At 36.0% G+C, this 17,894-nt stretch overlaps 1 protein-coding gene across 2 annotated transcripts in view; it reads left to right on the plus strand.

Moving 5' to 3' along the window:
* The window catches only part of PIK3C3 (phosphatidylinositol 3-kinase catalytic subunit type 3), a 125,734-nt gene that overhangs the window by 61,514 nt on the left and 46,326 nt on the right, over positions 1-17,894 (plus strand). For both annotated transcript variants that reach the window (XM_004059352.5, XM_063699187.1), the window contains 4 exons: positions 3,931-3,998; positions 10,732-10,837; positions 12,628-12,744; positions 17,109-17,240. In XM_004059352.5, the coding sequence (XP_004059400.3) occupies positions 3,931-3,998; positions 10,732-10,837; positions 12,628-12,744; positions 17,109-17,240 (423 nt within the window). The remainder of the gene's footprint in view (positions 1-3,930; positions 3,999-10,731; positions 10,838-12,627; positions 12,745-17,108; positions 17,241-17,894) is intronic.

Genomic DNA, 17,894 nt, shown 5'->3' on the forward strand with positions numbered 1-17,894 from the left:
GAAACTAGTGTGCCTGGTTTGTGGGAGAGTGAGCAAAAGAGAACCTGGCAGAAGATTGGATCCAAGAGAGAATTGGATATCAGTAGTGTAGGGCTTGTAGGCCATTAGTCCGAATGAGTTTTCCATATTGGTAGCTTGAACAAAGGGTGATTTACATTCTAGATGCTGTGAAGTGATTGGATTCTGAAAACGATGTTTAGAATATTGATTTACACTCCCCCATCACTCAAAATGTTTAGGCTAAAAATGATAGTTTGTATATATTTCTGATATTTCTCTTGTGACTGATGAACCTATCTGTTGTTATTCAATGATTAGGCCATTTAACTTTTTGTCAGCTGAATAGTTTTTTAGAGGGTTCAGGTATCCAGAAAAGAGTGGCAATCATTTTGAGTGATATTTCTATCTTCCCCTATCCCTTCCCCTATTCCCATAGAGTGTATTGTACAAGCCATTGTCACCTTTATGTTAATACACAATCAAGCTGAATTACCTCTCTTCTTATCACAACTTGAGATACCAACATTCCTGTCTCCTTTTTGACACCTGAGCAGTATCTTATGTCCTTCCTCGTTTTATTCTTGGAGTTTCAGGAGAACATTATACGTGTCTGGCCAAATGTTTGAAAGGAGACAGAAACTCAATTATTCCCCAAATCTGCTCATATTTTATGAATTCCATGGGTCATGAAAAGAAGGTGTATTTCCCAGCTGTTGGGTATAGCATTGTACATAAGTTACTAGAGCAAGCTTATTAATTGTGTTATTGAAATCTGTACTCTGTCCTAACACTTTTTTCTGCTTTATCTGTGAAAGAATTAGGGCAAAATTCCCCTGTATGATGGTAGAATTATTAATTTCTTCTTGTAGTTCTGTTAGTGTTTGCTTTAAATATTTTGAAGCTCTTCAATTAAGTACATAAATTGCATCTTTATCACTGTTTGGTAACCTCTTGATATCTAATAATGCTTTTATCTTAAAACCTGTTTTGTCTGATGTTAATAGAGCTTTGTCTTGATTCGTGTTCATGTTGATCTTTTCTTCTCAATGTTTTTGTTGCCTTTGTTTATCTTTTCCTTTGAATTTTTTTGTAGCCTTATATTTTAGGTTTATATTTATATTTAGGTCCCTTGTAAATATCATGTAGCTAAATTTTGTTTTTAAATCTAGTTTAACACTCTGTTTTGTAACTGGAACTTTTGCCCCATTTGCTTTTATTGTGGTTGTAGCTGTATTTTGACTGATTTCACTATCTTATGTAGTACTTTCTATACTTTCTTATGTATATATAAATTACATATTCTTGCTTGTCATTGGCTAAATCCTTCTCCCTCCACCCCACCCCATCTTATTTAACTTCCTTCAGATTTGATAATATTATTGTTATTATTGTATACACTCAGTAAATATTTAGAGATACTTTTCTTGAAGGATACCTGCACCTTCCTCACCATTTCTTCTTATGTCTGTGACCTACAATATGTGATCCTTTTTTATAAAGCACTTTTTTCTTTAAATTGTTTTAAAACCTTAAAGTATTGCTTACTCAGATTGAGTTTTAACATTTACAATACATACTTCCTGTTTCACAATTTTTTAAATTCAACTTTTCTTTATGTTCTGTAAGTAATTTTTTATCAAAAAGGCATAGTATGAAATGAAACGTGTTTGCTATTGAAATATATACATCACTGTACAAAAGTATAATGTTCTTGGCAGATAGTCAAAAGAGAAACTTTAGGCCTATATTCTGCCTATTAAACTCATGGACTCAGCTTTATATAATGGCTTCCTGATTGAGGAGTTTTTTAAATTGGATTTTTGGTGCATATTTAAAATGTACACCTAAGCTTTAAAACTGGAGATAAAATTCTTACTGAAAGCACTGGCACATCTACTTTGTAATAACACCCTCTTATTACTCGGACTTTACTTAAGAAAGGACCCCTACTGCGTTAAAAGTTCTAATCTGTTGATCCCTACTCTTTCATTATTCATCAGCACCCTTCAATGTTTGCTTTTCTCTGAACATAGCTTTTATCCCATGGCTGTCATTTTAGTTATTCTTTTATTAGTACCTGCAGTTCCCCTGGCAAAAATCTCAACTCTTGATAAGCCTCATTAATTACCTACTTTTGCTATGCCTGAATATTGCTGAAGAAAAACACATAGCATAGCATGTTGGTGTCACTATAAATTCATGATCACAAACCTCAGATGAGCACTCACTGCTGTCTGCCATCTTCCATTTCACTAGACGTGTTGATCTTCCTGCTCTGCAGTGATTTTTCATACCATTTCCACTCTGTTCTTCATGCCTCGCCTCCCAATCTCTAGATGACAATTCTGCCTCATACTTAATGGAAACAATAGAAACCACTAGGTAAGAATGGTCTCTTTCCCATCACCGGTTTTATAGACATGAATCCCTACCCCATACTTTCCTTCTGTTTTCTTACACAGAAGAAACATAACTCTCTTCAAAGATGTGTTATTTTCTTTTCCTGATAGAAATACTCAAGTATGTGTTAGAATTTTCCATGTTAAAAATTCAGAAAAACAAAACTCTCCCTTGAAACCACATCTCTTGAAACAGCACCTTGTTTTCTTACTTCTCTTCTCAAAGGAGTTGTTTATACATACTCTTTTCTTCCTTCTTTCCAGCCTTTAGTCCATATCATTCTGGCTCTTGCTTAAAACCCAATTTGCTAAGTTACAAAATGACCTTAATACTTTTGGTTGCACATTCTTTTCAGCTTCTTCAGAGTATTCAACAAAGTAAATAACTTTCTTCTTGAAAAACTAACTCTTCTCATGGTTTAGGTGATACTGTGTATCTCTTGTTTTTCTCTTCATCTGTCTTGCCATTTCTTCTCAGTTTCATTTGTCAGCACTTTCCTCTCTGCTTGATATCTTAATGTTCCTCAGGGTCCTCTTCTAGTCTCACTTGATACTCTTGTCCTAGGTTGTGTTAATAAACTCAAATTTGCATTTCTAGCTCAGATCTTTCACCTGAGTTTCAGATTCATCTATTCAAACATGTATTTGATCTCCATTGTATGTCTGACAGGCATTTTGAACTTAATATTTCAAAATACACCTCTTTCCTCTTACTCTATAGATAGGCAGCTTTTTGTCTGAAATCTCCATTTATGCCATAACAAATCAATCCAGAAATTTGGGAGTTACTATTAATGCCTTTCTTTCCTTCCTACTTCCTCTCCACCAGCAGGTCCTGTTAATTATACTTCCAAGATATTTCTTATATTTGTCTCCTTTTCACCATCTCCACTCTCATTATTTACTCTCCTAGTCTACCGTAATAGCATCTTAACTGATCTCAGGTCTGTACTTCACAGGACAACCAGTCATTTTCCTAAAATGTAAATCACATCATCTCACTCTCCTCTTAAGATCCTTTGTTTGGTATCCATTGCTTTTAAAATAAAATCCATACTCAATAATAATGTGACCTTAAAGGTCTCACATACTTTGACCTTTGCCTGTCTTTTCAGTCTCTTCAGTGTTCACTATATTTTATTTACATTACTTAGCATTCCTTGAACAAGCCAAACTTAGAGCCTTCCAGTGTCATTTTGGTCTTGCCTGAATGTCATGTCTTCATTGTTGCCTTTTCTAATCTCCCAACCTAAATTATTTCTATGACCATTTCTTTTAATATCTCTCTCCTCTACCAGTATGAAGCTCCAGGAGGACAAGGAGTTCTCTGAACTGCGGTATTCTAACCACTTGCATATTTTCTGATTTAAAATATTTTTTATGTATGTATGTAAGGATAGATAAATGGCAGAAAATCTGATCTATTACATAAGATATACAGATGAAAACTGATAGGCAAATGTAAACTTACTTATTTTCCCCCATTACTAGTAGATGGTAATATATAATACATTTCTTTTAATTCTTTCAGCAAGATCTCTGTACCTTCTTGATATCGAGAGCCTGCAAAAACTCAACACTGGCTAATTATTTATACTGGTATGTAAAAATAATTTTCTGTTTATTTTCTTATTACCCTTAAGAATTATTTTTTCTCATGCTATAAACACAAAGATGATTTAAAATAAGATATGAGCAATCATCAAAAGTCTAGATATAGTATTTATATCTAACTGTATTCCCTGACAGCTGGGTTCATGGAAATGCTTGTTGGCATCAACATTTCTCTCCCTTTCACTAAGGATATAACTTTCCAGGAGCTAGGATATAACTGGGGAGGGTAATGGGTACTTTCAGTTTAATATCTGTTTGGCATGTAAAGTAATTGAGTATGATATTTCACAGTTCTTCAGGAGTATATATTTTCACATTATTTACTAAAACATTGGAATCATTTAAAAAGAAAAAGTTGGAATTAAAAGTTACCTTATGGCATTTTAAACCTGAGGAAACCGAGGCAGAGGCTTGCTGTAGCTGAACTTGATAGACTCTGATCTAGGATTAAATCATTTATCTACTGCTTTGCCATTTTCAGGGTATTTTCAGTTACCTTTTCTCATTTGTTTCTATGACGTTAAATGGGCAAGCATAAATATCTCTATTTCACATTAAAACAATGTCCTGAGTCACTTGAAGGAAAGAGAGAAACTAAGGCACAGAGTGGCTGACTTCTTGAGGCACAGTTAATGTGAAACGTGGTGCCCTTTATTTGCCCCAGAATCCTGAAGAGAAAAAGACAAGTAGCTTAAGCCACAATCAGAAATATTTTGCTTCAATAAAAAAAAAGTACTGGGATTAAACACTAGATAAGAGGGCTTCATCTAACTTTACAGAGCAAACAAAGGGCAGAGCCAGGTGGGTAAGACCTGCCTACAGCCTTCTTTACCTTTGGGAGAATCCTTAAAACTACTTATATCACTTTTTAAACTTCTTGGCATGAGGCTTTTTACTGTCTAAATGATTTCTAATCTAATCTTACTGCTCAATTTATAGCCTTAAACAAATTACAAATTAGTAGATGTCCATTGTAAAAGCTCACTACAGGTTGAGCATACCAAATCCAAAAATTTGAAATCTGAAATGCTCCAAAATCCAAAACTCTATGATCATTGACATGAGGTGCAAAAGAAATGCTCTTTGGAGCATTTCAGATTTTGAATTTTTGGATTTAAGGTGCTAAGTATAAACAAAAATAAAAAAAAACTAGAAATCCAAAACATTTCTGGTTCTAAGCATTTTGGCTAAGAAATGCTGAACCAGTACTTTTGAATAATGATGAGGTATTTTGCTTTTTGTGAGAAAATTATACAAAATACTATTTTGTTTTAAGACTGATTTGGGAAGCTGCCCTTGTGGGTCAAGTCCAGCCTTAACTTCATTCTCCCACTCTCCAGAGGTAATGCTCTGCTGGGTACTGCCCCTGTACTTAAGAAGTAGGTAACTAAATTGGAGCACTCTTTTTCCTTTTTTCTTTTTTATTGTACTTTAAGTTTTAGGGTACATGTGCACAACGTGCAGGTTTGTTACATATGTATACATGTGCCGTGTTGGTGTGCTGCACCCGGTAACTCATCATTAACATTAGGTATTTCTCCCAATGCTATCCCTGCCCCCATCCCCAACCCCATGACATCAGTGTGTGAAGTTCCCCGCCCTGTGTCCAAGTGTTCTCATTGTTCAGTTCCCACCTGTGAGTGAGAACATGTGGTGTTTGGTTTTCTGTCCTTGCGACAGTTTGCTCAGAATGATGGTTTCCAGCTTCATCCATGTCCCTACAAAGGACATGAACTCATCCTTTTTTATGGAGCACTCTTTTAACACACACAATTTTTGATTTACATAAACAATAAATATTTGTTTAGTTTAAGCCTTTACGGTTCTCTTTACAACAAAGAAAAACCACTGTCAACAATCTTAAGTAAATCAGTGATTTTCCCCCTTTGGAACCTGTGTTTATTTTTTTTTTGGTTGTGTTTGTTTTTTTTCTGTTGGCCTCTGTAGTGGGAAGAAAAAGAGTTTCCTGCTTTTACTTTAGCAGTTTAATATAATATTCATAAAACTATATTTTCCTCACATTAAATTTCATTATGTCCTTGAAAATATAGGAGGTTTTGACTAATTGTTAATCACTATTTTTTCTTTGAAAGGTTTACTTAGAAATCTCATATTGCCAAATTGCTACTATTTCCTTTAAATGCCACCTTTTACCTCTAATGTTCTCTGTGTTCCAATCTGAATACTTAAGGGTATGTCTTGTCGCCGGTCTTATGGAAAAATATTTCCTCATGAAAATCTAAATATTTAGAAGGAAGTAAAGAGAAAAAATATTTGTGGGGTATGTTTCTAAGTTTTTGAGTAAATATTTCAAAGCTTCTTAGGTATTTTTAAATTAAAATTTTATATATTTTTAAAACCATTTGCTAAGAATTCATTTAGAGGTATTTTTGTTTCCTTGCAATATTCACAGAAACTTTTCTCTGGCTCAGAATTTATAGTCTAGAGTATTCACTATGGTAAGAGCTATATGTGTATATACTGATTATATGGTGCTTTCAAGTTACATATTCTTTGTGTTTGATTGAAGACCAGATTTCATTATTAAATTTGAAATGAGTTTTGATAGAATCTTTGATCTCTTATTTCAAGTAGGCAGAATTTTCTGAAAGCAGCCAAACAGTAGGAAATCTATTAGATGAAGTTTCCAACATAGCAGCTGTTTCTGTTCATAAGGAGCACACTTTTTTTTCCTATAAGCAAAGTACAGCCCCAGTTCCCAGTCTTATAAACATTCAATCAAACTTAGATTTGATTTGTGTTTTCCCACTATATCTCTGATTCATTGAATCAATAGCATATGCTGTGTCTATTCATTCCCTAAGGAGTAATTGTTTTTCCCATATTTACAGTCTGCCTATTACATATTCAGAAATACTCATGGGGAGAAAAGCTATTGATGTGTGGACTCTTGCCTTTAATAAACACTGCTTTTGTGAATGTAAGGTAACAATAAGGGAAATAATTTCAAATAGTTGGTTTAAAATGATCATTCTTCTCTTCCTTTGAACATATAAAAATAATAAAATGTGAGAATTTAAATGCTTCTCTAAGCCTACTCTATTATAACAAATGTATTAAAATAGAAATTTTAATTGTGCTGTTTCCTTTGAACATTTGAATTTCCTTTTTTCATTTGTTCCCTTTCTGGTGATTTAAACAGGATTCTTGCTGTAGCTAAATCCTTAGGGGCCTATAGTTGTGCAGACAATCCTTTTAAAATGAATAGTGTCCACCTTTTAAGCCACAGAGGGGAGTTACAGTCTCCAGTTTGTAAAATGTTGGGCATCACAATCTATAAATCGTTGCAGTTTTTTATTTTTATAGTCATTCTAGGGTGTTGAAATTGAAAGTAAACTTTGGATGCTTTGACATGTTTTCTATAACTTTTAAGACCTTTCAAGGTAATAAAGGTTATTTATGCCACAAAATAAAATTGCCAGGAAACAGGTAGCCCACTGATGTCATCTTACAATGGGTGCCTGGACAATTTTGTTTGCATTCCTACTTTAAGATGACAGCTTTCAAAGAAATACCTTAGAGTGTTTTATAGAATCTAGTTTATTGATGTGAACAGAAACCTCAGAAATGATTCAAATCTAGGTCTTCTAGTCTTGATAGCTAACCTTGTCTCTCATATTTGGAGATGACAATGTCATTTTTTTTTTTTTTTTAGATGGCCTTTTTGTTTGAATAGATGTTTGGCTTGAATGATTTTTTTATTTTATTTTTTTTTTTTTTGAGATGAAGTTTCGCTCTTGTTGCCCAGGCTGGAGTGCAATGGTGCGATCTTGGCTCACCGCAACCTCTGCCTCCCAGGTTCAATCAATTCTCCTGCCTCAGCCTCCCGCGTAGCTGGGATTACAGGCATGTGCCACCAAGCCCGGCTAATTTTGTATTTTTAGTAGAGGCGAGGTTTCTCCATGTTGGTCAGCCTAGTCTTGAACTCCCAACCTCAAGTGATTCACCCGCCTCGGCCTCCCAGAGTGTTGGGATTGCAGGTGTGAACCACCACACCTGGCAGACTTGAATGATTTTTGAGAGGTATTTGATACTTGATGCTTATTATGAGCATCAACATATTTTTTTTTCTTTTTTTTTGAGATGGAGTCTTGCTCTGTAGCCCAGGCTGGAGTGCAGTGGTGCCGTCTCGGCTCACTGCAAGCTCTGCCTCCCGAGTTCACGCCATTCTTCTGCCTCAGCCTCCCGAGTAGCTGGGACTACAGGCACCCGCCACTGTGCCCGGCTAATTTTTTTGTATTTTTTTTAGTATAGTAGAGACGGGGTTTCACCGTGTTAGCCAGGACGGTCGCGATCTCCTGACCTCATGATCCGCCCACCTTGGCCTCCCAAAGTGCTGGGATTACAGGCATGAGCCACTGCGCCCGGCCAACATATATTTTCAATAACAGGAAATGGCTGCAGCCATAGTGTTTACTTGGTGGTCAGAAAGAGCAAGACACAGCGGTGGGCCCCTACATTTGTGGTCAGCTATATGTTCATTTGGAAATAAGTTTGCTGCATAAACACAGGAAAAGCTGAATACCCTAAGATGACGGAGATAATCAAGGAGTTTAACTATGAAGGGTAGAAGGGGATGGCTTGGATTTGAATAATACCATATTGACAGTTTCACCATTTAGAACTGCTGTTTTTTGTTTTAATGTTCGGCTTTAGATTCATGGACCACAAATTGAACTGAGTGCCAAGGAAAGTTTGAGGTAGTGCTATGTTCTCTGGTTTGGCTGCAGCCCCACTTCTCTCTCTTTCCTTCTATTTAAGTGATTCAAACATTTGTTTCCTGCCTGCCTTTTGAGAAAATTTGAGTTTGTGAACTCTGCTACATGAGAATTCCTAGCCCAAATACCTTGGATATTGTTAGTACCTTCGATAGAGGTAGAAAAAATCCATTTAATGTGATAAGTTTGGTTTTACATGTGTTCAGTTAGAAATGACAAACAGTGTCTTGAAAAGGGGATCTGGTCCTTGAAAATTAGAGTGCATGAATGTGAAAGCAGGTCATGTAATGGAATTCAAGATTAGACCTTAGATGTAAAAAAGGAATATGTATTTATATTTGAAAATTATCAATAATGAGATAGTAGCTAAATCCACAAGAGTGGAATTATTCATTCAACAGTAATGTATTAATAATATGTTGAGCATCTATTATGAGCTAGACATGGACGTGCTGAAGATATAGTGGAGAACAAGACAGGTAAGCCCTCAGCTCTCATGAAGTTGACCATCTGAATGGCTGAATACAGAGTATACTCTCCCAGAAATAGTAGAAAGCATAATAATAAGCATCCGTGACTTGAGATTTGGGAAACATTGTCAGTTAAGAAGGTCGAAAAGTTTCACATGTGTTTTAAAGATAAAACAGTGTGAAAGTCAACTTAGTAAAATCAAAAAAGTCTGACCTGGGAGCCCAAAGTCCTGGGTTTCTATCTCAGTTTTACAATCAGTCATACAACCATAGACAAGACACAGCCCCTCTAAGTTTCACTATTGATAAAGCAAGCAAGTTGATTGAGATCGATGGTTTTCAAACTACACATCATCATGATCCACTGAAAGTAATTTAAAGTTTCACAGTCTAGCATTTGTATTTAAAGAAAAATGAAATAAACAGAATAGCAAATATTAACATATTGTTCACAGGATGTTGCTTTGTGAAACTTTTCCGTTTTATACATCTGTGTGCATATGTGGCTGTGTGTATCAAGCTGTGATACTTTTTTTTTTCTCTTTGAGAGATACCATCTCCCTTTGTTGCCCAAGCTGGAGTGCAATGGTATGATCATAGCTTACTGCAGCTTCCCCTGGGCTCGAGCTATCTTCCCACCTCAGCCTCCTTAGTAGCTGGGACTATAGTCGGCGACACCACACTTGGCTTATATTTAATTTTTTTTTAAATGTAGAGGCTGGTCTCAAACTCCTGACCTCAAGTGATCCTCCTTCCTAGGCCTCCCAAAACACTGGGATTATAGGCGTGAGCCACCATGCCCAACCTGTTATTTGCTTTGGTTTGTTCCCAGTGGAACATTTAGAAACACTAGATTAGAAGACCTATAAAGTCTTATTCAGATCATTGCTTATATGATTTTTGTAATTGTATAAGCAGATGAGGGTTAAGAAGACATTTAGAATGTCTTTTACTCTTTAAAACCATAGTTTTTTAATTGGAAAGTTAAAGATTATGTATGGATCTTTGAAAAACGGGAAACTGGATGGGAAAGGAAAAATGACTTGAAATTTTATTCATCTTTTGAAAATATAAGTGACAAGAATAGCTTCAGAGAAGTTTTCAGAAAAAGAGTCTTATGTAATACCAAAGTATTACACGGATTATGAAAATAATAGTTTATGTTCTCGAGTTACCCAGTAAATATGTGAGCTTAGATGATTTCTGAGGATGTTAATAGTCTACCTCATAAATAGGAGAAAATGGTTGTTTTGGTGGCAAAAGTTTTAGAAAATTTGGGATATTACACAAATTAAGGCATTACCACTCTTAGTTTACCTTTTATTGATGGTTGTATGTGTTCCTCTTTAACTTTTCACTTTTAAAAGTGATGATAAGATGTGTTTTATTACTCCAATTTTATTATTTTTGCATATGTAAATTAATGTTTTAGTGAAATGATATGAGTATTTACAAACTGAATCTAAGTTTCATTTCACATCACATGAATGGCTCAAACATATTTTTAAGGTATGTGATAGTGGAATGTGAAGATCAAGATACTCAGCAGAGAGATCCAAAGACCCATGAGATGTACTTGAACGTAATGAGAAGATTCAGCCAAGCATTGTTGAAGGTAACCCTTAAATGTGAGGGTTGGCAAACTGCAGTGCATGGGCCAGATTCAGCCTGTTGCCTGTTTAGGAACATCCCATGAGCTAAAAGTGGTTTTATATATTTATTTTTATTTTTATTTTTTTGAGATGGAGGCTTGCTCTGTTACCCAGGCTGGAGTACAGTGGTGCCATCTCAGCTCACTGCAGCCTCTGCCTCCTGGGTTCAAGAGATTCTCCTGCCTCAGCCTCCCGGATAGCTGAGATTAAAGGCGCCCGCTACCATGCCCAGCTAAGTTTTGTATTTTTAGTAGAGACGGGGTTTTGCCATGTTGGGCCAGGCTATTCTGGAACTCCTGACCTCAGGTGATCCGCCTGCCTCGGCCTCCCAAAGTGCTGGCATTACAGGCGTGAGCCACTACACCGGGCCTGGTTTTTATATTTTTAAGTGGTTGAAAACAAATCAAAAGAAGAAGAAGAATTTGTGATACATGAAAATTATGTGAATTCAAATTTTAGTGTTCATAAATTTATTGGAATAGAATCATACTCATTTGTTTTTATATTGTCTATGGCTACTTTTGTACTCAATAGGAGTTAAATAGTTGGAATGAAGACTGCATGGCCAAGAAGACCTAAAATATTTACTCTTTGACCCTTTACAGAAGTTTTCTTGATCCCTAATTTAATGAAATAAACCTGTACATGGAATTAAAAAAAAAAAGCTTTGCTTTTTTATTTTCCTTTCTATTGTGTATCTTTCTTATCAAGGCTATGTACATTTCCAGAAATCTGGCAATGGTCATATTGCAGATTCTTTTTATATAACGTATTTTTGCCTTTTCAACAGCTTTTAAAAGAGATTTATTTTTCCTGTGTTCGATTCTTAAATCAGTGTCACAGTTTAGCCAGCAGAGGGTGCAAGGGCAGTGAAAAGACAGCTGCCACACATTAATCTGTGGCTTGCCGCAGAAATAGTCTATTTCATGGCATCTTTCATCTGTTTGATGTTTCATGCTTTTAAAAATTTAAATCACATCTTATTAGACACTTTGAGACTAAGCTTTTGTATTCGTTCCCAAAGCTTCTCAACATCAAACTGATTGGCAAATAAGCCTTTGGTCCTCTCTTCTAATCTCGTTTCTGTTACAGCCTTTGTCACCCGTGAAGACATTTCAGTTTCCTTAAGTTTAAATTGCCTCATCTTCGAAATGAGGATGATAACATTTACCCAGCTTCCCTTACCAGGGTAATTGGGAAGATTAAATTAAAAATGTATTTTATAATATTTTATGAACTAGGAATCACTACATAAGAGCGTATAGCATTTAGTTTTTATGACTTACATTTTAAGCACATATTGTGGTGCTATTTGAAGTTTTCTTTTTTTACAAGTTGATTTTTAGTTCCTTGAAGATCTATATCTTTTTTTCTGCCATATATATGTATATATGTCTAGCACATTTCTGCATCATAAGCCATCGGATATTTATTGAATCAAATAATGAGTGAATGTATTTTAGGATGAGTGAATTCTATCTTGTCACATGGTTTATGTGGGAAAAAAATGCTGTTGTAGATAGACCAGTATTTGCTGAAGACTCAGATAATTTTCGGTTGTGGATGGATTAGTGGTGTTTAACTAAGATAAGGGGTTTTTGGTTATTTTTGAATCAAGATAATCTTTTTCAGTTTTGCTTTCTATTTAAGTTTATAACTATGAGAAATATGAATAAGGATTATCCATGCTATTAAAGAAATCCTGATCATTACGCTACATGGAACTAATTTTTTCTCACTTTGAACCCTTCAGGGTGATAAATCTGTCAGAGTTATGCGTTCTTTGCTGGCTGCACAACAGACATTTGTAGATCGGTTGGTGCATCTAATGAAGGCAGTACAACGCGAAAGTGGAAATCGTAAGAAAAAGGTAAGCCTATGGTGTATGCTTTTGTTCCTAATAGCATCTTGGCATCAGAAAATACTGAATTTTCACTATTGTCTTTTTGGGTTGATACGTGAATTTTTTTTTTTTGACAATGTCTCACTCTGTCGCCCAGGTTGGAGTGTAGTGGCACGATCTCGGCTCACTGCAACCCCCACTTCCTGGGTTCAAGCAATTCTCATGCCCCAGCCTCCCGAGTAGCTAGGATTACAGGTGCCCGCCACCATGCCCAGCTAATTTTTCTATTTTTAGTAGAGATGAGGTTTCACCATGTTGGTCAGGCTGGTCTCAAACTCCTGACCTTAGGTGATCCACCCGCCTCAACCTCCCAAAGTGCTGGGATTACAGGTGTGAGCCACTGTGCCCGGCCTATTATGTGAACTTCTTACCATGAAATTATAGTAATAGGAATGTTTTATGAGTTTATATATATATTGATATGATATTTAATCTTCACAACAACCCTATAAGTTAGGACCTAATATTATCCCAATTGTGAGGAGAAGAAAGTAAAGAGAGGTCAAGTAATTTGTTGAATGTCATACAGCTAGTAAATATTGGAGTGGGGATTTGTACTCAGACATTCTTAGTCCATATTGTTATCCACAGTGCTTTACCACCTCTCATTTTAGAATCTTAGCAAATTAGAATATACAATATATTTGATATGGAAAGAATCTCTAGAGATCATTTAGACTAGAATTCTTCTGAGAAAACAAAAGTCCAGAGTGACTTGCCCAAGGTTTCACAACTGGTTGTTAGTAAGTAGCTTTGTAACTGTTCTCTCCTGGCTAGTTCATCAGTCTGTCTCTCAACTATGAGGTTTCCACTTGATGGGTAGAAGTGAATGAGTAGATGAGTTCTTCACGTGACATTTTTTCTGATCAGTAGCCTAAATGATATGAAAGATTCACTTGGTATATTTTCCTAATTCCATTAGATAATTGGCAGGCCTTTCTTGGTGACCTTTGTAAAACAACACATTTTAGTGTTCCTTTGACTTTTAGAGGAGAGCAGAAAGAGGAGGAAAATATAAAGATTTGAGTCAGTGGTTCAAAAGCAAAGAATCAGGTCTAAAGAGAAATGCTAGCAGAGCCATGTAGAAGAAGTAATGAGTAACGTTCAGCAGGTTAGAGAGGGGAAAACAGGCTGAGAGGAAACATGGTTCTGTTGAGTTGACATTTTCTTTGTTGTTGAGCAGAATCACAAACCTTGGTCAAAGAAATATATTTCTACTACTGTTCCCCCTGTAGCACCTCTCCCCAGAGGTGGCTGTGTGGGAAACAGTGTGATTCCCAGATGCCCACCAGCAGAGGGAGTGTCTGCTGCTCTGACTTGCAGTTTGGGTCTTATATTTGAAAGCAGTTTGTTTTAGTGCTAGGAGCTCTTCAATTTAGCAGGCACAGGAACCTTGGCAACACCTCAGTTTTAGCTCTTGTGGAGGCTGACCACCTATTTGAGACATCACTCAGAGTCTCCCCAAATAAATTTTGTGTTTCTCACATAGTTTATATTTTAAGCCAGACCATCCCAAGTATAGTTTCAGTATTGGCTAAAAATCTTTATAGGCATTTTATCATGATATGGTAAAAGACAAACAATTTTATTTACATATATTTACTAGAAACAAGGCCTGGCACCATGAAGAAATGCAGAGATAGCTCTCTACTACCATTATTGGCATTAATACTAGTAATATTGAAATGTCCACTAATCATATAAAATCATATGTAGCACTTTTTCATCCCTCATAATTTATTTGCGAGAGCTATATCACAGTGGGCATAACAGTGTTAGATCTGTGGCAGAGTAATCCCTGAGTTAAGTGTCATATGAGTAAAGAAGATGATAATGTTGTCTTCTTTCCTTTGCTGATCTCTAGTTTAGGAAAAATTATGTTAGAAGAGGTCAGTCTACATATTTGAATTCTAATAAAATGCCTTTTTCATCTACTTTTTTTTTTGAGACGGAGTCTTGCTCCGTCGTCCAGACTGCAGTACCGTGGTACCGTGGCATGATCTCAGCTCACTGCAGCTTCTGCCTCCCGTCTTCAAGCAATTAACCTGCCTCAGCCTCCCAGGCAGCTGGGACTGCAGGCGTGCACCACCATGCCTGGCTAATTTTTAGTAAAGACGGGGGGGTTTCACTGTGTTGGCCAGGCTGATCTCAAACTGACGTCAGGTGATCTGCCAGCCTCGGCCTTCCAAAGTGCTGGGATTACAGGCATGAGCCACTGTGCCTGGCCATCTTTTCCATCTATATTTAAAATAAATTAACACTTCCACTGTTAATATTATAAGTAGTCTCTTTTCACTTTATGATTTTTTAGGGGCTATTACTCATTTATGTGTTCTACAAATACGAAATATGTATTGCATGCCTACTCTGTGCAGAGTGCTTTTCTAGGTTCTTGGGATACAGCAGTGAATATAAAAATCTCTTCCCCTATGGGGATCATATTCTCGTTGAAGAGAGTAAATGCAATAAATAAATAAAATGTATATAGTGTGCTAGATAGTGTTATGTGTTATGGAGAAAAATAAAACAGGAAGGGGGATTAGGCAGTACTTGTGTCCAGTAGTAAGGCAGTGTTTCACTTCTTAATAGAGTGGCCAGGTAAGGCCTCACTGAGAAATTGACATTTGAACAAAGGCCTGAAGCATGTAAGAGAGCAAGCTGGTCTTCTGGAGAAGATTGTTCCAGCCAGAGGAATAGCAATGCACAGCCCCGGAGGTGGGAGCATGTGTGGCAGTTGTGAGAAAAAGGAAGAAGCCCAGTGTATTTGGAGCAGAGGGAATGGGTACAGTAATAGGAGATGAAGTTAGAGATAATTGGGAAATGGATGGAATTTATCCTCGTAAATCATTATAGTCAATATTATTTTGACTGAAACACTGAGTAAGAGTAGAAGCTGTTGGAGATTTTGAATAGCAGGGTAACATGAACTGACTTTCATTTTAGCAGCTGCACTCTGGTTACTTTTGATAAGAAACTAGGAGGGTGAAAAGTTTGAAGAAGAGAAGCAATCAGGAGGCTATTGCAGTAATCAAGATGAGAAATCATGGTGGCTGGGTTCTTAGGGCTTATAGTGGTAGAGGTGGTAAGAAGTGGCTAGATTTCTCTCCCCATTCTTATTTTACTTTCTGGTTATTTTATTTATTTATTTATTTATTTATTTATTTATTTATTTTAATTAGCACATCAACTAGAAATTTGTTAAGGTAGGATAACTTTACTCTCAAATTAGTTGACATTACTTCACATTAGTAGATCTGATCGTCCATTTAGTTAAGGAGTAGATTTAGTGATTTTTGTAACACTTACGTAGAAATTCATACCAGTTGATTTTCAGTTGATTTTAACTTGAACTTTTCATCATTCAGGAGGAGATGGGATTATTACTGAAGGAAAATAATTTTACATCTTCTTTGTCGTTGAAACATACTATTTTTTTCTGAACTTCTTTCACTGATTCCAGAGTTCTCTCCTTTGAGGCATACCCAGCAGCACAAAGCACTTCAACTTCCCAGTAGCATTGTAGTTGAAGTGTTTTATGCTGCTGGGATTGTCATGTCGAGTTTTCCCTCTTAAAGAACAAACTCACCTGTTTAGGTGAGCAAGCCCTGCTCCTAAAGATTGCAGGACTCTCCCAGCTTTTAAAGGAAATTGATTGTTCTTTTGAAATTGAATAGAAAGGGTTCTTCTAAATAGTATAGATGTTGCTGATTGATGAAGCTGATCCATCATGACTTGGATTTCTCAGTTTCTGGAATGTTAGCTTAATGCATTATGTATATGAGCTGAAGAAAATGAATGATGATGATATCCTAGGAAAAGTTTGACCATACAGACTCAGTGAAAGTTAGAAAGTAGGGTTATAGTTTCTCCAAGTGAATTAAGTTTCCTTTTTAAACTCAAAAAATGCACTGGGGCAGCATAGTGAAATTTTTGCTTAATATTTGGTCATGCAAAATTAAACTTTGAAGGAAATTTCAGTTTCTCTCTGTGGCTTCACAAATCCTTGGAAACAGAAATTGAATCTTTAGGTCCAACTTGAATAAATTCCTGATTCTTCGTCAGCTTTAGCAAGTGAAATGTATTCTCTATCCTTCCTGTGAAAAGTCCAACTTTTCACAGTCAAGGGATTGTTTGGTTTAAAGCATGCTGCTGCTGTTGTTAGGGATTATTTATAAGTGCTTGTCTCTCACATACAACACCATCTCCTTTATATTATTTTGGTGCTTTGCAAATACTTTTAAGTTAATGGAATCAATTTTTATGTCTTTACTATATGTTTTATAAACTACTCTTCTATTTTAACCTCATTAATCCTTTCTGATTTGTTCTAGAATGAGAGACTACAGGCGTTGCTTGGAGATAATGAAAAGATGAATTTGTCAGATGTGGAACTTATCCCGTTGCCTTTAGAACCCCAAGTGAAAATTAGAGGAATAATTCCGGAAACAGCTACACTGTTTAAAGTAATTGTGATGGATATTTAATGTGTATGATTGGAACCTAATTCTTAAGCTAGATCAGAGATACTACCTTGGAAAACTATTACGTTGCAGAGATCACATCTATAATTCTAGTTGATTTAGTAAATGCTAGATCGAAGGGTACCTTTTATTTATCAGTGTGTTTTGATTTAAGATCTTCTTTTGTTACCAGTACATGGGCATTTTTATGTAACCTGTGAAATACTTTTATATCTCTGGGTTGTTTTTTAATATTTAATTTTTTTATTGTTTTATTTTTGTAGAGATGGGTCCTTACTTGTTATCCAGGCTGGTCTCATACTCCTGGCTTCAAGCAGTCTTCCCACCTCAGCCTCCCAAAGTGTTGGGATTACAGGCATGCGCCACCATACCCAACATAATATTTAGTTTTTTGAGCTAATTGTTAATCAGAGCCATAACTATTTTTCTTTATGTAAATTTTTTAAAGGGCACATTGCAAACATATCATGCATTCATTCAGTTCATTAGTTCAGATGGTTAGATATGAGTCCCAGTTGACCTTTTTAACATTTCTCAGTCTGATATCTGTTCCTGTTGAACCTTAAGTTTTTTCTTATATTTTCATGTGGCAATTCTCTTTAGTCCTTAATAGCATACCAGGCTTGGTGTTTTTTC

This window comes from Gorilla gorilla, chromosome 17, assembly GCF_029281585.2.
Source record: "Gorilla gorilla gorilla isolate KB3781 chromosome 17, NHGRI_mGorGor1-v2.1_pri, whole genome shotgun sequence".
NCBI classification, from domain to species: domain Eukaryota; kingdom Metazoa; phylum Chordata; class Mammalia; order Primates; family Hominidae; genus Gorilla; species Gorilla gorilla.